Source organism: Pristiophorus japonicus, chromosome 13 (assembly GCF_044704955.1).
Source record: "Pristiophorus japonicus isolate sPriJap1 chromosome 13, sPriJap1.hap1, whole genome shotgun sequence".
NCBI classification, from domain to species: domain Eukaryota; kingdom Metazoa; phylum Chordata; class Chondrichthyes; family Pristiophoridae; genus Pristiophorus; species Pristiophorus japonicus.
In genome coordinates, this window is record NC_091989.1 from 33,139,459 (window position 1) to 33,161,679 (window position 22,221).

Consider the following 22,221-nt stretch of genomic DNA (forward strand, 5'->3'; position numbering starts at 1 on the left):
TTAGTGCAGGTGACCAAAAGCTTAGTCAAAGAAGCATATTTTAAGGAGTGTCTTGAAGGAGGAAAGAGAGGTGGAGAGGTTTAGGCAGGAAGTTCGAGCTTGGGGCCTAGGCAACAGAAGGCACGGCCACCAATGGTTGAGCGATTATAATCAAGGATGCTCATGGTCAAGTGTCTGTTTTTTGCAGACGTCTCATTTGTACAGGTTTCATTAATTCAAACACATTCACTAATGCTTAACCCAAGTGTTATCTATAGCTTTTGTAAAAGATCAAACAAGTTTGCAGCAACATAAACTTTAAGAACGAATCTGCAATATAGCAAAGCAGTTCTTTAAAATTATATTTGTGGGTACATATTTATTAAAGAAAGTTACTAAAATCCCAGTATAGGTCCAGGATTGTGATTATACAAAAAGGTGACCATGACAAGGTGACTGTGATCAGTACATTCACTGAACAATATTATCAGCTTAAGATTTTATTCCATGTGTATTTCAAGTTGTAAAGTTGAAACCCAAAAACTGACAAACATTTGACAAGTTAATAATTCAGTTATAGACATTTTTTTGAAGAGTTTACAACATTAAAGTTACACAACAAACATGATTACTTCAACTGCAAAAAAATGATGTTAAAGTATCACAAGTAAATCTATAACATTTATACATGGACACAAAATTGAGACTCATCAACAATGGAAAAAATCCATAAGATGTATAGTAAGGACTTATTACAATGACTTTAGTTTGAGAGATTCAATCCAACTATGAGTTTTTATGTTCAGCATACCACGCAATGCTTGAGCCTTGATTAAATGTGCACCTTCTCCTCTACCATTCAGAAAAGCTGAAATCCCAGAGGAAAAATGCATTATTTATTGAAGCATTTAGAACAGTATTTTTTCTACTTCAACCTTACAAATCACATTTGTATTGACTTGGTTCATTCTTTCTGTAACATAAGCAAGGATCTGTCAAGTCTCACTTGTTCCAAGCAACAGTCTTTTTTTCCCCTTCTCCCTGTTTTGCTGTATATTAAAGTGCAGCTTTCATTGCATTGTTTAAATAACCTATTTTCAATAGCTCAGTTTTTGGACTATTATATTAAGCCTGATGCATTTTTAGAAATATCACAAAATATGGCTTGTATAGATTTATTTGTGGGGTTTGTGTTGTAGAAATAAAGTTAATTTTGACAGGAACAGAATAAACTTGAAACATTTCAAACACTAGTTCAGTTATAAACAAATTAAATAAATATTTTTATATGTCTATCTTGCAGCTGGATAATTAGTAACACTTTAGAATTTACATTTTTTTTTAAACATTACTGCTCATATTAAGATCATAAGAATTAGGAGCAGGAGTAGGCCATACGGTCCCTCAAGCCTGCTCTGCCATTCAATAAGATCGTGGCTGGTCTTTGACCCCAACTCTACTTTCCAGTCCAATCCCCATAATCCCTCGATTCCCCTAGAGTTCAACAATCTATCTAGCTCAGCCTTGAATATGCTCAACTCAGCATCCACAGCCCTCTGGGGTAGAGAATTCCAAAGATTCACAATCTTCTGAGTGAAGAAATTCCATCTCATCTCAGTCTTAAATTACCAACCCCTTATCCTGAGACTATGCCCCCCAGTACTAGACTCTCCAGCCAGAGGAAACAACCTCTCGGCATCTATCCTGTCAATCCCCTTCCTGTTTCAATGAGATCACCTCTCATTCTTCTAAACTCCAGAGTATAGGCCCAATCTACTCAATCGCTTCTCGTATATCAATCCAGTGAACCTTCATTGCACCGCTTCCAAGGCAAGTATGTTCTCTCATCAGATAATGAGAGAAAAATATGTGCACAGTATTCTAGGTGTGGTCTCACCAAAGCCCTGTACAATTGTAGTAAGGCTTCCTTACTCCAACCCCCTTGCAATAAAGTCCAACATGGCATTTGCTTTTCTAATTGCTTGCTGTACCTGCATGCTAACTTTCTGTGTTTCCTGTATGAGGACACCTAAACCTCTGAACAACATTTAATAGTTCGTCACCATTTAAAAAATATTGACCTAGAAATTCGGGTCATTTGCACTCCGTTGTACCAGTGGTGACATCATGCACAGCGCCCCGGACCCTGAATTGGGCGATGACAGCGACAGCTTCAGGGGACATGAACCGGGCGGCCAGTTAAAAGTAAAGGGAAGGTGTGGGCCCAATTTTGTTGTGCGCCTCATTAGCGTTTTGAACGCGGTGTCCATACTACAGTCAGTCAGCCAGGCACTCTGCTTGAGTGCTGGGCTGTCAGCATGGCATCCCCACTCCATGATGTTCCAGGTAGGACCTTTTCATTAATGTAGAGTTTGCAGCTTGGGCCCTTCCCTTTAATTAAGGGAAGAGCCCCTCCTATGCGGCAGCGCTACGTGGCCCAGTGCATAGCGCTGTGCCTCGTCCGCCCCAGAAAGGAAGTGGAGCACGCTATTTTGCACTCTACTTCCTTTCGGGGGCGGTCACCCCAATTTCTCGCGAGAGATGGGACTTCGGCACCTGGCGCAAAGTCTCGCGCCTCGCAAGTGTTACCATCCCCAAACGGGTGCAAGGGAATTTTTACCTCATTCTGATTTTCTATTCTTGCTACCAAAGTGAATATCCTCACATTTCCCTACATTATACTCCATCTGCCACCTTATTGCCCACTCACCTAACCTGTCTATATCCCTTTGCAGGCTCTTTGTGTCCCCCTCACAGCTTACTTTCCCACCTAGCTTTGTATTGTCAGCAAACTTGGATACATTGCACTTGGTCCTTTCATCTAAGTCATTAATATAGACTGTAAATAACTGAGGCCCAAGCACTGACACTTGACACTTGCGGCATTGCACTAGTTACAGCCTGCCAAATGGAAAATTACCCATTTATTCCTACTCTCTGTTTTCTGTCCGATAACCAATCCTCGATCCATGCTAATATATTACCCCCAACCCCATGAGCCCTTACCTTTTATGTGGCACATTATCAAATGCCATTTGGAAATCCAAATATACCACATCCACTGGTCCCTCTGTTATTACTCTGCTATTTACATCCTCAAAAAATTTGTTAAACACGATTTCCCTTTCATAAAACCATGTTACATAAGAACATAAGAAATAGGAGCAGGAGTAGGCCATTTGGTACCTCGAGCCTGCTCCGCCATTCAATAAGATCATGGTTGATCTGATCCTGGCCTCAACTCCACTTCCCCGCCAAATTCCCATAACCCTCGATTCCCTTATCATTCAAAAATCTGTCTATCTCCACCTTAAATATATTGAAAGACCCAGCCTCCACAGCTCCCTGGGGTAGAGAATTCCAAAGATTTACGACCCTCTGAGAATAAATTCCTCCTCATTTCTGTCTTAAATGAGCGACCTCTTATTCTGAAACTAAGCCCCCTAGTTCTAGATTCCCCCATGAGGGGAAACATCCTCTCTGCATCTACCCTGTCAAGCCCTCTCAGAATCTTGTATGCTTCAATAAGATCACCTCTCATTCTTCTAAACTCTAATGAGCATAGGCCCAACCTGCTCAATCTCTCTTCATGACAACCCCTTCGTCTCAGGAATCAACCTCATGAACCTTCTCTGAATTGCCTCCAATGCAAGTATATCCTTCCTTAAATACGGAGACCAGTACTGGTCTTACCAATGCCTTGTACAGTTGGAGCAGGACTTTCCTACTTTTATACTCCATCCCCTTGCAATAAAGGCCAACATTCCATTTGCCTTCCTAATTACTTGCTGTATCTGCATATTAACGTTTTGTGTTTCATGTATAAGAACCCCCGGATCCCTCTGTACTACAGCATTTTGTAATCTCTCCCCATTTAAATAATAATTTGCTTTTTTATTTTTCCTACCAAAGTGGATAAACTCACATTTTCCCTCATTTATACTCCATCTGTCAAATTTTTGTCCACTCACCTAGCCTATCTATATCACTTTGTAGATTTTTTGCGTCCTCCTCACAACTTTCTTTCCCACTTATCTTTGTATCATCAGCAAATTTGGCTACATTACACTCGGTCCCTTCATCCAGGTCATTAATATAAATTATAAATAGTTAAGGCCCCAGCAATTATCTCTATGGCACCCCAACCTGAAAATGACCCATTTATCCCAACTCTCTGTTAGTTAGCCAATCCTCTATCCATGCAAATATATTGCCCCCAACCCCATGAGCTCTTATCTTATGCAGTAACCTTTTATGTGGCACCTTATTGAATGCTTTCTGGAAATCCAAATACACGGCATCTATTGGTTCCCCTTTATCCACCCTGCTCGTTACATTCTCCAAAGAACTCCAGAAAATTTGTCAAACATAATTTCCCTTTCATAAAACCATACTGACTCTGCTTGACTGCATTATGATTTTCTAAATGTCCTGCTACTACTTCCTTAATGATGGATTCTAGCATTTTCCCAATGACAGATGTTAGGCTTACCGGTCTATAGTTTCCTGCCTTCTGTCTCCCTCCTTTCTTAAATAGGGGCGTTACATTTGCGGTTTTCCAGTCCGCTGGGACCTCTTCAGAATCCAGGGAATTTTAGTAGATTACAATCAACAGATTCACTATCTCTGCAGCCACTTCTTTTAAGACTCTAGGATGCAGGCCATCAGGTCCAGGGGACTCGTCCACCTTTAGTCCCATTAGTTTGCCTAGTACTTTACTTCTAGTGATAGTGATTGCTTTAAGACTCCCCCCCCCCAATAGCTGCTTGATTATCAATTTTTGGGATGTTTTTAGTGTTGTCTACTCTGAAGACCAATACAAAATATTTGTTCAAAGTTTCCACCATTTCCCGGTTTCCCATGATTAATTCCCCAGGCTCATCCTCTCAGGGACCAGCATTTGCTTTAGCTACTCAATTCTTTTTTATATACCTGTAGAAGCTCTTACTGTGTTTTTATATTTCTTGCTAGTTTATTTTCGTATGCTATCTTCTCTGTCTTTATCAGTTTTTTTAGTCGTCCTTTGCTGGTTTCTAAAAATTTCCCAATCCTCCAACCTTCCATTGTTCCTTACAACATTGTATGTCTTGGTTTTCAATTTGGTACCATCCTTTACTGCCTTAGTTAGCCAGGGATGGTTCTTCCTTCTCTTCGTCTTTGTTTCTCACTGGAATACATCTTTGCTGAGGGTTATGAAATATTTCCTTAAATGTTTGCCACTGCTTTTCTACAGTCTTACCCTTTAATATATTTTCCAAGCCCACTTTAACCAACTCTGCCTTAATACCTTTGTAATTACCTTCATTTAAGTTCAGGACACTAATTTAAAACCTAGCTTTCTCACCCTCAAACTGAATTTGAAATTCTACCATGCTATGATCACTCTTCCCAAGAGGATCCTCCACTACGAGATCATTAACTAATCCAGAGTCGTTACACATTACCAGATCTAAAATAGTCTGCTCCCTTGTTGGTTCCACTTCCAGAGTTGTTGACTCTACCTAATCATATTATGATTTTCTAAGTGCTCTGTTACCACTTCCTTAGTAATGGATTCCAGCATTTTCCGGACGACTGATGCCAGGCTAATTGGCCTGTAGTTCCCTGTTTTCTCTTTCTCGGCTTTCTTGAATAGCGGGGTTACATTTGCTACCTTCCAATCTATTGGGACCTTTCTAGAATCTAGGGAATTCTAGATCACAACCAATGTCCAGAGCCACCCTTTTTAGAATCCTAGGATGTAGGCAATTAGGTCCAGATTTGTTTGCTTTTAGTCCCATTAGTTTATCAAGTACTTTTTCTCTGCTGATATTAATTACTTTAAGTTCCTCACTCTTATTAGCCCATTGGTTCCCCAGTATATTTGGTATGCTTTTTGTGTCTTCTACAGTAAAGACAGATACAAAATATTTGTTTAAAGTCTCTGCCATTTCCTTATTCCCCATTATAATTTCACCTGTATCAGCCTCTAAGGGTTTAATGTTTACTTTTGTTACTTTCTTCCTTGTTACATACTTGTAGAAGCTCTTACAATCTGTTTTTATATGTCTTGCTCGTTTATTCTCGTATTTTCTTTTCTTCCTTATCATCAATTTTACATAAAAGGAATGGAGGTTGCCTCCAAGATTGTCCATGAAAATAACATTTTGTTTACATGCTATTTGAATATTTACTTACAGGTGAAGAAAGATTAAGGATGTTTTGGAAAGAATGCAATGCTCAATGTAGAGTGAACCAGTGGATGTGGTGTATTTGGACTTTCAAAAGGCTTTGACAAGGTCCCACACAAGAGATTGGTGTGCAAAATCAAAGCACATGGCATTGGGGGTAATGTACTGACGTGGATAGAGAACTGGTTGGCAGACAGGAAGCAGAGAGTCGGGATAAACGGGTCCTTTTCAGAATGGCAGGCAGTGACTAGTGGAGTGCCGCAGGGCTCAGTGCTGGGACCCCAGCTCTTTACAATATACATTAATGATTTAGATGAAGGAATTGAGTGTAATATCTCCAAGTTTGCAGATGACACTAAGCTGGGTGGCGGTGTGAGCTGTGAGGAGGACGCTAAAAGGCTGCAGGGTGACTTGGACAGGTTAGGTGAGTGGGCAAATGCATGGCAGATGCAGTATAATGTGGATAAATGTGAGGTTATCCACTTTGGGAGCAAAAACACGAAGGCAAAATATTATCTGAATGGCGGCAGATTAGGAAAGGGGGAGGTGCAGCGAGACCTGGGTGTCATGGTACATCAGTCATTGAAAGTTGGCATTCAGGTGCAGCAGATAGTGAAGAAGGCAAATGGTATGTTGGCCTTCATAGCTAGGGGGTTTGAGTATAGGAGCAGGGAGGTCTTACTGCAGTTGTACAGGGCCTTGGTGAGGCCTCACCTGGACTATTGTGTTCAGTTTTGGTCTCCTAATCTGAGGAAGGATGTTCTTGCTATTGAGGGAGTGCAGCGAAGGTTCACCAGACTGATTCCCGGGATGGCGGGACTGACATATGAGGAGAGACTGGATCAACTGGGCCTTTATACACTGGAGTTTAGAAGGATGAGAGGGGATCTCATAGAAACTTACAAGATTCTGACGGGACTGGACAGGTTAGATGTAGGAAGAATGTTTTCGATGATGGGGAAGTCCAGAACCAGGGGACACAGTCTTAGGATAAGGGGTAGGCCATTTAGGACTGAGATGAGGAGAAACTTCTTCACTCAGAGTTGTTAACCTGTGCAATTCCCTACCGCAGAGAGTTGTTGATGCCAGTTCATTGGATATATTCAAGAGGGAGTTAGATAGGGCCCTTACGGCTAAAGGGATGAAGGGGTATGGAGAGAATGCAGGAAAGGGGTACTGAGGGAATGATCAGCCATGATATTGAATGGTGGTGCAGGCTCGAAGGGCCGAATGGCCTACTCCTGCACTTATTTTCTATGTTTCTAAGACAGATTAAGCAGATATGAAATAAATTTAAAATTTGGATTTGATTTGAAGGATGGTGATGTGACACAACAGACTGCAATACAAAAATCATGGACCAGGCGTGGACTGGTTGGGCCGAATGGCCTGTTTCTAGGCCATATATCCAATGTAAAATCAGTGGGGCATAAGTTAGTGCCTGCTGTCTATTAGTTTCTGATCAGTCGAAAATAATTTCTGATAAATTAGGATTGGAGAAAAATTGATGAGAATAAATTATATTTCAAATTACTCAAAAATACATTACTATAAAACTTAAGTGAGTATCAGCACCCTTTGAAAAAAATCCGTTACAGAATGATGATTAATTTTGAAGCTGAAACAAAAACAATAAATGCTGGAAATTTAGATTTGAGATAAAACTTTGTTTTTAGAATTTAATTTTTCAATTAAATTACTTTAAATTATTTTTAGCAACCCATCATTTTATTTTCAAAGGGTAAAAATATAGCAACTAAATAATACATTCTGCATGATGTTGTACAAAGGGCATCAATTTATTTCTTCACATAGTTAGCTACGGTGGGGGAGATTGGTTTTTATGCATTTTTTTAAAGTTTCCTTCGTGACTCACAATATGGAACATCCCACTGAAATAAATGCACTTTTATTTGCCATTTTTTTACCCTTTATTGTTCAAGAAAGGTTGGTTCAGCAAAAGAACAATGGGGCCTAAATTGCCCCTTTGTATGAAAGCCTTTGGCTGCCTGAAAGCAGCAACCACGGTTTGGTGTGGAATAGCTGTCGAGTCTCTGCGGAGGGGCTGCCATTTTTTAAATTGCCCTTCAGTTTTGGAGCAGTGTAGGGGACTGTGGCATGCCCCCTACCTCTTACCGACCGATGGCAACCCCTTCCCAAAATTGTCCCGTGAGAAATTGCCCCTTTTCTGGAATTGCCCCGCCTCTGGTCAGTGCCACTGACAGCCTTTGCTGTTGTTACACTCTCTCTGGCTGGACGGCATGGCCGCCCTTAAAGGGGAGGGCACGGTCACCTTTAAAGGGGAGAGCACACTGCTGCGATCGCCATGTTATTTTTTTTTATTGGCCGACCAATTGTGGCTGCGGGTTCGGCCGGGCCGCCAACAGGCAGCCTGGCACCCCCCCCCCCCTCTTTGGTGCCAGGCTGCTGGCCCAGCCGAAACCCTCCCTGGCGGTCCAGCATTTGCACTGAAGTGGTTGCAGAGTTCGCAGTGGCCCCCACTTCCGCTTCACTAGTGAAAGCCACTCCGCCCCGAACCCACTTCCATCCCCATGATGACGTCACTTCCACCCCGCTCTAAAGAAAAGCACGACGTGCTGAATTTCTCCGGTTTGACCGCCCCATGCATTGAAGCGGCCAAAACACATCGAAAATGGTAGATGCGATCTCACGATGCTGAGAATGACATAAATAGCACGTTTAGTGAGTTGGCCACACCGCAGGTAAAGGGTACACAGCCAGATAGAGGATGGGTAACCAACAGGAAGAGCAGTGGAAGGAAGGTACTCCACGGGTCCCCTGCGGTCATCCCCCTGCAAAACAGATACACGCTTTGGGTACTGTTGAGGAGGATGACTCATCAGGGGAGAGCAGCAGCAGCAGCCAAGTTCGTGGCACCGTGGATGGCTCTGCTGCACAGGAGGGAAGGAAAAAGAGTGGGAGCACTATAGTGATAGGGGATTCGATTGTAAGGGGAATAGATAGATGTTTCTGCAGCTGCAATCCAGACTCCAGGATGGTATGTTGCCTCCCTGGTGCAAGGGTCAAGGATGTCTCGGAGCAGGTGCAGGACATTTTGAAGAGGGAGGGTGAACAGCCAGTTGTCGTGGTGCATATAGGTAAAAAATGGGATGTGGTCCTACAAAACGAATTTAGGGAGCTAGGAGCTAAATTAAAAATTAGGACCTCAAAAGTAGTAATCTCAGGATTGCTACCAGTGCCACGTGCTAGTCAGAGTAGGAATCGCAGGATAGCTCAGATGAATATGTGGCTTGAGGAGTGGTGCAGAAGGGAGGGATTCAAATTCCTGGACATTGGAACAGTTCTGGGGGAGGAGGGACCAGTACAAACCGGACGGTCTGCACCTGGGCAGGACCGGAACCAATGTCCTCGGGGGAGTGTTTGCTAGTGCTGTTGGGGAGGAGTTAAACTAATATGGCAGGGGGATGGGAACCTATGCAGGGAGACGGAGGGAAGCAGAATGGGGACAGAAGCAAAAGATAGAAAGAAGAAAAGTAAAAGTGGAGGGCAGAGAAACCCAAGGCAAAAAGGGCCAAATTATAGCAAAATTCTAAAGGGGCAAAGTGTGTTAAAAAGACAAGCCTGAAGGCTCTGTGCCTCAATGCGAGGAGTATTTGGAATAAGGTGGACAAATTAACTGCGCAGATAGCAGTTAAAGGATATGATGTAATTGGCATCACGGAGACATAGCTCCAGGGTGACCAAGGCTGGGAACTCAACATCCAGGGTATTCAACAGTTAGGAAGGATAGACAGAAAGGAAAAGGAGGCGGGGTGTCGTTGCTGGTTAAAGAGGAAATTAATGCAATAGTAAGGAAGGACATTAGCTTGGAAGATGTGGAATCGGTATGGGTGGAGCTACGGAATACCAAAGGGCAGAAAACGCGAGTGGGAGCTGTGTACAGACCACCAAACAGTAGTAGTGAGGTTGGGGACAGCATCAAACAAGAAATTAGGGATGCGTGCAAAAAAAGGTACAGCAGTTATCATGGGCGACTTTAATCTACATATTGATTGGGCTAACCAAACTGGTTGCAATGCGGTGGAGGAGGATTTCCTGGAGTATATAAGGGATGGTTTTCTAGACCAATATGTCGAGGAACCAACTAGAGGGCTGGCCATCCTAGACTGGGTAATGTGTAATGAGAAAGGACTAATGAGCAATCTTGTTGTGCGAGGCCCCTTGGGGAAGAGTGACCATAATATGGTAGAATTCTTTATAAGATGGAGAGTGACACAGTTAATTCAGAGACTAGGGTCCTGAACTTAAGGAAAGGTAACTTTGATGATATGAGACGTGAATTGGCTAGAATAGACTGGCGAGTGATACTTAAAGGGTTGACTGTGGATAGGCAATGGCAAACATTTAAAGATCACATGGATGAACTTCAACAATTGTACATCCCTGTCTGGAGTAAAAATAAAATGGGGAAGGTGGCTCAACCGTGGCTAACATGGGAAATTAAGGATAGTGTTAAATCCAAGGAAGAGGCATATAAATTGGCCAGAAAAAGCAACAAACCTGAGGACTGGGAGAATTTTGTAATACAGCAGAGGAGGACAAAGATTTTAATTAGGAGGGGGGAAATATAGTATGAGGAAGCTTGCTGGGAACATAAAAACTGACTGCAAAAACTTTTATAGATATGTCAAAAGAAAAAGATTAGTGAAAACAAACATAGGTCCCTTGCAGTCAGATCCAGGTGAATTTATAATGGGGAACAAAGAAATAGCGGACCAGTTAAACAAGTACTTTGGTTCTGTCTTCACGAAGAAAGACACAAATAACCTTCCGGAAATACTAGGGGACCGAGGGTCTAGTGAGAAGGAGGAACCGAAGGAAATCCTTATTAGGTGGGAAATGGTGTTAGGGAAATTGATGGGATTCAAGGCCGAAAAATCCCCGGGGCCTGATAGTCTGCATCCCAGAGTACTTAAGGAAGTAGACCTAGAAATAGTGGATCCATTGGTAATCATTTTGCAACAGTCTATCGACTCTGGATCAGTTCCTATGGACAGGAGGGTAGCTAATGTAACACCACTTTTTAAGAAAGGAGGGAGAGAGACAATGGGTAATTATAGACTGGTTAGCCTGACATCAGTCGTGGGGAAAATGTTGGAATCAATTATTAAAGATGAAATAGCAGCACATTTGGAAAGCAGTGACGGGATCGGCCCAAGTCAGCATGGATTTATGAAAGGGAAATCCTGCTTGACAAATCTTCTAGAATTTTTTGAGGATGTAACTGGTAGAATGGACAAGGGAGAACCAGTGGATGTGGTGTATTTGGACTTTCAAAAGGCTTTTGACAAGGCCCCACAAGAGATTGATGTGCAAAATTAAAGCACATGGTATTGGGGGTAATGTACTGACATGGATAGAGAACTGGTTGGCAGACAGGAAGCAGAGAGCCGGGATAAACGGGTCCTTTGCAGAATGGCAGGCAGTGACGAGTGGGGTACCGCAGGGCTCAGTGCTGGGACCCCAGCTATTTACAATATACATTAATGATTTGGATGAGGGAATTGAGTGTAATATCTCCAAGTTTGCAGATGACACTAAGCTGGGTGGCAGTATGAGCTGTGAGGAGGACGCTAAAAGGCTGCAGGGTGACTTGGACAGGTTAGGTGAGTGGGCAAACGCGTGGCAGATGCAGTATAATGTGGATAAATGTGAGGTTATCCACTTTGGTGGCAAAAACATGAAGGCAGAACACTATCTGAATGGCGGCAGATGAGGAAAAGGGGAGATGCAGCGAGACCTGGGTGTCATGGTACATCAGTCATTGAAAGTTGGCATGCAGGTTCAGCAGGCGGTGAAAGCAGCAAATAGTATGTTGGCTTCATAGCTAGGGGATTTGAGTATAGGAGCAGGGAGCTCTTACTGCAGTTGTACAGGGCCTTAAGTGAGGCCTCACCTGGAATATTGTGTTCAGTTTTGGTCTCCTAATCTGAGGAAGGACGTTCTTGCTATTGAGGGAGTGCAGCGAAGGTTCACCAGACTGATTCCCGGGATGGCAGGACTGACATATGAGGAGAGACTGGATCAACTGGGCCTGTATTCACTGGAGTTTAGAAGGATGAGAGGGGATCTCATAGAAACATATAAAATTCTGATGGGACTGGACAGGTTAGATGCAGGAAGAATGTTCCCGATGTTGGGGAAGTCCAGAACCAGGGGACATAGTCTAAGGATAAGGGCTAAGTCATTTAGGACTGAGATGAGGAGAAACTTTTTCACTCAGAGTTGTTAACCTGTGGAATTCCCTACCGCAGTGAGTTGTTGATGTCAGTTCACTGGATATATTCAAGGGGGAGTTAGATAAGGCCCTCACGGCTAAAGGGATCAAGGGGTATGGAGAGAAAGCAGGAAAGGGGTACTGAGGTGAATGGTCAGCCATGATCTTATTGAATAGTGGTGCAGGCTCGAAGGGCCGAATGGCCTACTCCTGCACCTATTTTCTATTTTTCTATGTAAGCTACTCAATACCTGTGCCACTTGTTGAAACCAACATAATGTTCCAACAGTAATGAATAGTTTCTACTTGTTGAATGACATTGCTTTCACATATTTCCTTGTGGAATGGGACAGTTTTTTTTTAACATGTTGGTCTAACAAAAGATGTATGATAACAACTCAAGCTAAATTAATGTCGTTCTATATAGAGAGTTTTATTCACACCTAACTTTAGGCTTATTCCTGTAAAGTTTAATCTTACCACGAATAGTTTGGTGACCTTGTTCTGTACTACTGTCAATGTCCTGTAAGTGAATCTCCGGACTGACCTCTATCGTGGCCCCCGATAACTGCAGCTCAGCTCTTAGGGCTTTGGGCACTTTTAATGTGATAGAACCTGCCAAGATAAAGACTTTTAGAAAGCACGAGAAATCTCATTGTACACTCCATGGAGGTAAAAACATAAGTAAATCACAGATTAAATACTGCTTTACATCAACAACTGCAGTATCTTACATCAAGCAGTAAGTTGCAAAATATACTGTAAGGAAGATATCATGAGGGTACTGGTTTCTAGCAATGAACATATATTACTAAAAGAGCAGTATATCTTAATTGAAATGTAAACTAACAAAGAAATATTCCTTAATATGTGTCTAGTAGAAAAACAAAGAACTCATACATTGGGATCCTCTGATGGTTCAACAAGTTTATCAAGCGCGTAGATGAGCCATGGATACCTGGTTGAATTGTTGGTCTATGCTATGTTAGCTGATGGTAGGACAGATACAACTGGCCTCAGCAACCCAGGGTTGTAGAGCAAGAGGTCAGTTTTTAAAAAATTTGTTCCAAGGATGTAGGCGTGAAGGTGTAGAAGGTAGTGAGCCCCCTTCTTGAACCACTGCAGTTTGCATGGTGAAGGTACTCCCATAGTGGTGTTAGGGAGCGAGTTCCAGGATTTTGACCCAGCGATTATGAAAGAACGGCAATAAATTTCCAAGTCAGGATAGTGTGCGACTTGGAGGGGAGCTTGCAGGCGATGGCGTCTGCTGCCCTTGTCCTTCTCGGTGGTAAAGGTTGTGGGTTTTAGAGGTGCTGTCAAAGAAGCCTTGGCGAGTTGCTGCAGTGCATCTTATAGATGGTACACACTGGAGTTTCAGTCTCTCTGCAGCTTCTCAAGCAAAAAGCATTTTTGGTTCTACTCCAGTGATTAAAATACAATTTTCGTTGACGTTATGGTGCCCACACAAAGCAAGCGGATGGCTGGATTAATCATGCACCAAGCACTCAGCCTAAAGTATGCTGCCACATCTGCAAAACAGCCTGTAAAGCATCGACTCCACCCACTTACTTTTTAGACTTTAAGGGCGAGAAATTGGGCCATTTTTCTACCCGGGGGTTCTAACGGGGTGCAAATTCTTTACCACCTGGGCACAACGATAGCAATGACACCTGCCATATTCACTGGGAACTTAGCGGCGTTACTACAGCATTTGCGCCTTGATATAGGGCCCAATTTTGGCCATGACTTGCTCCAATTTTTGGGGGGATAAGTTGGTTTTTCTGGTGTAAGTTAAAAAATACCATTTTCCCCAATAAACTTGCTCCAGAGTAACTCAGTTAGGTACGATTTTTTTTTAGTTGAGTTTATTTTTCCCCAAAAGGGGGCGTTCCCAGCCACTTACGCCAGTTTTGGCCATTTATGCCACTTTGGCCAGCTAAAACTTACTCCAAATCGACTTAGGTCAGCGTATGTGGCCAGCTCTGAAAAACATTGCGGGCAGTTAAGAATTCGGCGCAAGTTAGTACAGGCAACTCTCGATTATCCTGAACCGATCTAACGGAGAACCCGCTGCAACAGCTTTTTAAAAAACTGTCGCACACGTGAATATCTCGATCACCTCAAGTGTCAATGACACATAAATTGACTCAGGCTGCGCTCCTTTCTCACTTCGCAACTGACACAGGCATTAAATAACTGTCACACACGTGAAAATCTCAATTACTTCAACAAGCAAGCACACATAAATTGAAGCAGGCGTGGACTTCTTTCTCACTTTGCAATTGCCACACGCATTGAAAGCAGTTCAAGCAGTCGGGTGCACAATTTAAAATGTCTTGTGGAGGCAAGGTAAAAGGAAACGAAAGGTATTGTGTATTCAGCAGAAGTTAGAAATTATAAAGAAGTATGAAGCTGGCAGAAGTGTGCATACCTTGATGGAGGAATATGAAGTTGGATCATCAACAATTTACGATATCAAGAAGCAAAAGAAAGATCTTGAAAGATTCACCGATGCTTCTGAATCTCCCGTGAAGGTAATGGCCCGCAAGAATTTGCGAAAGCCGAAGCTTGACAAACTAGACCAGGTATATTTAAAGCACCAAGACTTACAAAGCACTAAACAAAGCACAAAAAGTAATAAGCAATCAATCAATAACAAATAAAAAATAGAAGTTCTACCTTTATGCCAGAAACAAGTTTTTTTTTAAAGTTCCCCCACCCCTATCAAAACACTCTTCCCCCGCCCTCATCACAACTCTCCTCCTCCTCCCCACCCCCCGCCCAATCAAAACTCTCCTCACTGAACAAAGCACAACCATCAATAAATAAAAAATAAAACTCAAGTCCTATCTTGGCCCGGGAAGTCAGCGGGCCGGCCAGCCGGTGCGGGAGGCCACTCGGCCAGGGATAGGGGCTGCGAGCATCGGGTCCTGCTCACAGCCTGCAGGACATGCTGGGAGGGCGAGGAGCATTCGCGCAGACTCCAATGCACATGCGTGCAGCTGCCGGCAGTGTTTTCTGCGCTAGGCTGTTGCTCTGCCCCTCCATGCACTATGTACGCCACGCTAGGACACGGGAGACTCGGCAGAGCGGGCAGGATGGGGCCACTTTTTTTCAGCGTCGTTTCCAGTGCGCAAAGTCAGCGCATTTAGGGTAAGTGCGCCGAAAAAAGGGGTTGGGGAAAATTGTGCCCATAGTGAGGTCCTGGTCGTGCACATCGCCTCGTTAGTGCCCTGGCCCGAAATTGGCTTTGGCCCCTGAAGCAGCGCGGGGCGATAACAGTGACAGCTTCAGGGGATGCGTATAGAGTGGCTGGTCGCTACAGGACGAAAATTAAAGGGGAGGTGAAAAATAAACCTCACACCTTTTCGTTGCCGCTCCTGATGCGGTGTCTTCGCGGAACCGGGGCCATGATCGCTCAGCCTGGCAGTCTCCTTCAATGCCGGGCTGATCGCGCAGCACCCCCGCTCCCCGATGGTCCAGGTAGGTACCTTCTATTTTTGCAGAGTATGTAATTGGGCCTTTCCCTTTAATTGATGCGGCAACGTTTCGTGGCCAAATGCGTACAGCTGCTAAGTCATGTGCCCTGTTACCACCCGAGGAAGGAAGTGGAGCACTTCCTTCCGGGGGTGGTAACCCAAATTTATCAGCGGGACAGGGCTTCCATGCCTGCGCAAAATTTTGCATCCTCCAGATGTTACCGCCACCAAACTGGGAGATAATGCATTTCTAGGACTATATATCTAAAAAAAAGGCATTTCACTCTCACAACTCTGGCAGGTTTTCTCACCAACTCACTCCCAAGAACTACTTTCTTACTTCCTGCTCATCCTTTCACAACAGGTAGAATGTAGGCTTCTCGTTAGGGTGCTCCTGTGTTACCTCCTTGTGCTCAAAGCGTTTCTTCATTCTCTTTTCAACTGAGGGGGCTGCATATAACCATCAACAGTGACCCTATGTGAGTGGCATCTCAGCCAACCTATGACAGCTCATCCACAATGACGAACAGATCCTCCAAATAATTGGGATGAATTGAGCCCATTGAGGGAATTTGGTGGTTTTATATCAGCCCAGCTAGATAAGTACTCAGTTCAACATCATATTCTTGGAGCCACCCAACATTCAATGAATGACTCGGGCAGCCATATCTGACCCTCTGCTGCCAGACACCGTAGTGGCTGCGCACTCCACACTAGCACAAAATTATTCTCTCTGTCTGGAAGTAGTTTCCCAAGATGAAGAAGCTGGCACCAGAAAGGATCAAGAAAAAGTCCCATTAAGACTTCAGACCCAACCAGCACCAGCCCAGATATATCCACATATAAAGGGATTCAGGTAGAAAAGGTGGTTAAAAAGGCATATGGAATACCTGTACTTGCCTTTATTAGTCAAGGCATAGAAAATACAAGTGCTTGATCTATATGAAACACTAGTTAGGCCAAGCTAGACTACTGCGTGCAGTTCTGGTCACCACATTACGGGAAAGATGTGATTGCACTAGAGAGGGTACAGAGGTGATTTACGAGAATATTGCCTGGACTGGAGAATTTTAGCTATGAGGAAAGATTGGATAGGCTGGAGTTGTTTTCTTTGGAACAGAGGAGGCGGAGGGGAGGTGTATAAAATTATGAGGGGCCTAGCAGAGGGGTCAACAACCAGGCGGCATAGATTTAAAATAATTTTTAGGAGGTTTAAAGGTGATTTGAGGGGAAATTTCTTCACCCAATGGGCGGTGAGGGTCTGGAACTCACTGCCTGAAAGGTTGGTAGAGGCAGAAACTCTCATCACATTTAAAAAGTACTTGGATGTGCACTTAAAGTACGGTAACCTACAGGGCTATGGACCAAGTGTTGAAAAATGGGATTAGGTTGGATAGCTCTTTGTCGGCTGGTGTGGACACAATGGGCTGAAATGGCCTCTTTCCGTGCTGTAAATTTCTATGATTCTATGATTCATCAGGGAGTACTGGGTGAGATACTGAGCATCAGTCAGGAGGAGCAAGTCAACATGGCAGCAGATAAGCAGCAACTAGAGGAAAGAAGGGCAAGGGTTGGACAGGAAGCTGGTGTGGGACCCATGAATTTGTAACTTACAGGGGTTGTATATTGTGCTGCACTGATTAATCAACAGAAGTCCCTTGAGAATCTTCAGACCTCCCTGCATGGAATGGCAGACAACAAGCAGCACTCCTCCCCAAACATATGTAAGCATCCCAGAACATTTCAGGAACCTACTGAGTACCATGGACTGAATGTCAACTCCAGGGCACCCTGCTGAGCACTTTGTTTGCAACTTTGCTATTAGAGCGATGCACCAAAGGAATGCTGAAAAACAAGCAGCAGTCGAACACACAAAGTTCAGTTTGGCAGGTCAATAACATCAAGAAAAATACAACAGCTTAAACTTCCTGGGGTCAGAGTACAGCACATTGCCCGTCCTAAGGGCAGAAATTTGGAGCAGAATCTAGTTTCGCGGGTTTCCACCCGGTTTAACTTCCATCTGGGGAGGGGAGGGAAGGGAGCGGTTAAGTCTATCACATGTCTCCTCCCTCCATATCAAGGGGACATCTCTGGGGGTATTACAGGACTACTTCAGGAATGTCGTCCATTGCACCTTTGTTTGGTCTCTACAGAACTCTCGGCAGCTGAGAGCTGGCATGAGTTCTTTTAAAGTCCCAGGAAAAGCCCCAAGGTAATTGATCTCGGAAGAGATTAACGGCCTTTATTATAGTGACATTTAGCTTCCTAGCAGAATAAATATTCGACCTTATCCTTCGCCCATCTCGGGCCTTGTTCTTCCACTAGCAAAGCACCATTATGCTGCTCTGACTTGCATCAGTTGTTGCAAACGGGCACTTCTGAAGTGTTCTTACAGGCATGGGCCACACTTAGCCAGCGCCCCAAATATCTTAATGACCCCAATTTGAGACAAGGTCAGTGTCTACGGGTGGCCAGGAGCTCCGTTCCGCTGCACTGCTGTTGGTGGAGTGGGATTCCCAGAAATTTGGGGCCCAAGTGACAAAAATCAGTCATGATAGCTTGTAATAATGGACTTTTGGAGTGAACAGTTTTGAGGCCATCCAGCATATGGGCACTCATTGAATCAGATGCTGCATGAAGAACACCACATAATATTAATTGTGGGTCCAGTTATAATGAATGAACAAAATCTGGAGCTACTAATGAGGCCAGCGCACACTAGAAGCACTGCCAAAACTTTTCCTCTGTGGAATCTGGAGTTCAGTGCCAAGTGCACTAAGGCTTGCCTGCCGAATCCACAAGTCTCGCTCACTGCCAGCGAAAGCATGCTGCCAAGCGCAACATTAGAGAATTGGCCCTTAGGTTCATTCTGCTACACAAGCCCATGCTATGCATCTTGAACATTCATACTGCTTCATTGTAACTACCCATCAGCTCCCAAGTAGTACAAATGAACATTTAGGAGATTTTTAAAAAAACACCCTTTTCCACCCCATCAGTAAACAAAACTGACAAAGGTTTCTCAGCTAACTTTAAAGTCTACTGGGAATTAGAGTCGAATTGGATTCTTAAGTCTAGGGAGTCTAAGATTAGACTGTAACTTCTTCAAAAATAACAGGACCTCCAACAATGCATGTCTGTCCAATACAATCCTTGTTGCTGTCTCAACTGTTGTCAGATCCTACATGCCAGACCAGGCTGCAGAGTCTCAGCAATGGGTAACCAAACAATTTAGTGCTGCCATAACAAAATGGTAAGAAAATGAAATATTCTGAGGCCATGTAATGATGAATATCCGAGAGGAGTTAAGCAATGGGATGCTTTATTCAATATATAATTGACAACAGAAAATTAACTGGATTATTTTTGAGTCCCTTTACTTACTAAAACTGGAATGTATATCACAGAACCTTTCAGTGTAGAAAAATCATGGAGGGAATTTTAATTCAAAAAAACGGGTGGGTTTGGATCGGGCGGGAGGTTAAAGTGTTAAAAATCCGAATCCCGTCTCCAACCCACCTACTTCCGGTTTTAACGGAGACGGGACGAGAGTGGGGGGGCAGCCAACCAGGTTTAACTGTGGGAGGCCCGGGTTCATGGGCCTCGGGAGTCCCTTCAGATGCAGCTGCAGCAAGGACAGCCTCGGGGAGCACTCCTTGTGGGTCTGGAGCAGCAGGAGTGCTTCCCCCTCCTCAGGTCTCCATGTTCCCTACCATCATCCCCACTCCCCCATATAAACTCACCCAGGATGGAACACCACTGGGGTCGTGGATTTACCCCCCTATCCAGGGTCGGGGATCGTCTCCTCCCGCCCCCCCCCCGCCCCCCCTGACTATGTACCCCGGGTCAGGGATCAGACCTAGCTGATCCTGCGGTCATTCAGGCTCATTGCCAAGTGGGGAACCTGTCAATGACATCAGGCGCACACTGTGGCGTTCAATCTCCACAGTACGTGGGGGAACCCAGACTGTCCCCTAAGCTCCCAGCGGGTCTGCAGGTAAAAACTCCAGCCCATATGTGCCACCACATGTTTTTCTCCACATGAGCCATCTAGCCTAATTCCAATCTCCTACTTTTAATATCCCTCTTTTTCAAACAATTAATTTTAAGAATTAATGGATTCTGCTTCAACAACAAGTTGTGGCAAATATTCCAAATGCGAACCATTCTGGGTAAAGAGTTTTTTCTATCCTTCCCTGTAATTCTTTCTTTGATGATCCTAAATTTGTGCCCTCTCATTACTGTTTCGCTAACTTATGGAACCAAACTTGACAAGTTTCATCAAGTCCTCCTTAACCTTCTCCGATCTAGCGAACAAAGCTGCATCTTCTGAAGTCTCTCTATCAGATTAATGCTTGGAGCGACAGTAATCTTTCTATAGTCCAGGGCAGACACCAATCAGAAATGTCAACTTCACGGCTTCATCTTTACCATAAATCTTCCTACCTTTCATCAAGTTTGGATGGAGTGGAGGAGACCATGTAGAACAAAGAGAGGTCCATTTAAAATGCGAGAATCGCAGGCTTTTCACTGGAGGAAATTCTTCATATTGAAAATTTTAGCACAGAACCAATAACACTAAGGCCACCGCTCCTGTCTTGCGAGATCAGATTAGTCCGTCGCGGACGAGCATTTCCTGCAGTCAGTTTATTACCAAAGGAAAATGCCATACTTTTTTGTATTGTGCGCCAGATTCTAGATTTATAACCACAAGGTCACGTACTGTAGACACACAATGGGGATTAGTACTTAAACTCTGCTTTACATTTGATTGGTAGTGTACTATATCACTAGCCAAATGTGCCCTATAGGTAATCAACCTCAACTTCGTGACTGACAAAAATAAAAGTGAATTTTAACAATAAAATCACATTTTAAAGGGCTCAAGTTTCGGCCTGAGTTGCTCCTATTTTTTTTCAAGCAACTAGTTTAGAATGGAGCATCTTAGAAATTGCAATTCTCGCCATTTAGTTTGATCCAGTTCTAGTGAGTTAGAATAGTTTCATTTTAGAACACATTTTTTTTTCCCCAAAAGGGTGCGTGTCCAGCCACTTACACCTGTTTTGCAAGTTTAGGCAGCGAAAACTTACTCCAAAATAGATTTTTGTACGCTCAGAAAAACCTTGCCTACACTTATAAATCAGGCGTAGGAAATGAGAAATGGGGGGGTGGGGGGGGGGGGGGGGCAGGGCGGGGCGGGGGAGAGAAGGGGGGTTTACAAACATTAAACACTTCACTTTTACAAATAAAGAGCCATCATCAATAATAAATGATAAATAAATCAATAAATCAACCAGTAAACTCAAAAAAAAATAAAAAAACAAAAACATAATAAAAAAATCAATCAATAAAAAAATTACATTTCTACTCACCTACTGCAGCACCAGGAGCCCTCCAACAGCATTCTGGGACGGGGCCCCTCCAGTGTGTGTGTCTCTGTCTCTGTCAGTGTCTCTCTCTCTGTCAGTGTCTTTGTTTCTGACAGCAAGGGGTGGGGGGAGGGATCGGGAGGAGGAGGGGAGGGAGGGGGAGGAGGGCGAGAAGGGGGGAAGGGGAGGGGAGGGGTGAGAGGAGGAGGGAAGGGGAGGGGAGGGGGGAGAGGAGGAGGGAAGGGGAGGGAGGAGAAGGGGGAGGAGGAGGAGGGAAGGGGAGGGGGAGAGGAGGAGGGAAGGGGAGGGGGGAGAGGAGGAGGGAAGGGGAGGGGGGGAGAGGAGGAGGGAAGGGGAGGGGGGAGAGGAGGAGGGAAGGGGAGGGAAGAGAGGAGGAGGGAAGGGGAGGGGAGAAGAGGAGGAGGGAAGGGGAGGGGAGAAGAGGAGGAGGGAAGGGGAGGGGAGAAGAGGAGGAGGGAAGGGGAGGGGAGAAGAGGAGGAGGGAAGGGGAGGGGAGAAGAGGAGGAGGGAAGGGGAGGGAGAAGAGGAGGAGGGAAGGGGAGGGGGGAGAGGAGGAGGGAAGAGGAGGGGGGAGAGGAGGAGGGAAGGGGAGGGGGGAGAGGAGGAGGGAAGGGGAGGGGGGAGAGGAGGAGGGAAGGGGAGGGGGAGAGGAGAAGGGAAGGGGAGGGGGGGAGAGGAGGAGGGGAGGGGGGAGAGGAGGAGAGAAGGGGAGAGGGGGGGAGAGGAGGAGGGAAGGGGAGGGGGGGAGAGGAGGAGGGAAGGGGAGGGGGGGAGAGGAGGAGGGAAGGGGAGGGGGGGAGAGGAGGAGGGAAGGGGAGGGGGGGAGAGGAGGAGGGAAGGGGAGGGGGGAGAGGAGGAGGGAAGGGGAGGGGGGGAGAGGAGGAGGGAAGGAGAGGGGGGGAGAGGAGGAGGGAAGGAGGAGGGAAGGAGAGGAGGAGGGAAGG

General features: G+C 44.6%; 1 protein-coding gene across 3 annotated transcripts in view; it reads right to left on the bottom strand.

The window, feature by feature from the left end:
- Positions 1 to 259: 259 nt before the first annotated feature.
- Positions 260 to 22,221, bottom strand: part of fam185a (family with sequence similarity 185 member A) — a 74,981-nt gene continuing 53,019 nt past the window's right edge. Inside the window, exons 6-7 of one of the 3 annotated variants that reach the window (XM_070897343.1) lie at positions 12,889 to 13,023; positions 260 to 847 (exon numbers count right to left, since the gene is read on the bottom strand). In XM_070897343.1, the coding sequence (XP_070753444.1) occupies positions 732 to 847; positions 12,889 to 13,023 (251 nt within the window). In that variant the 3' untranslated portion in view covers positions 260 to 731. Of the gene's footprint in view, positions 848 to 12,888; positions 13,024 to 14,839; positions 15,025 to 22,221 lie in introns of those variants that run through there. The other 2 variants (XM_070897342.1, XM_070897344.1) reach the window with 2 other exon arrangements.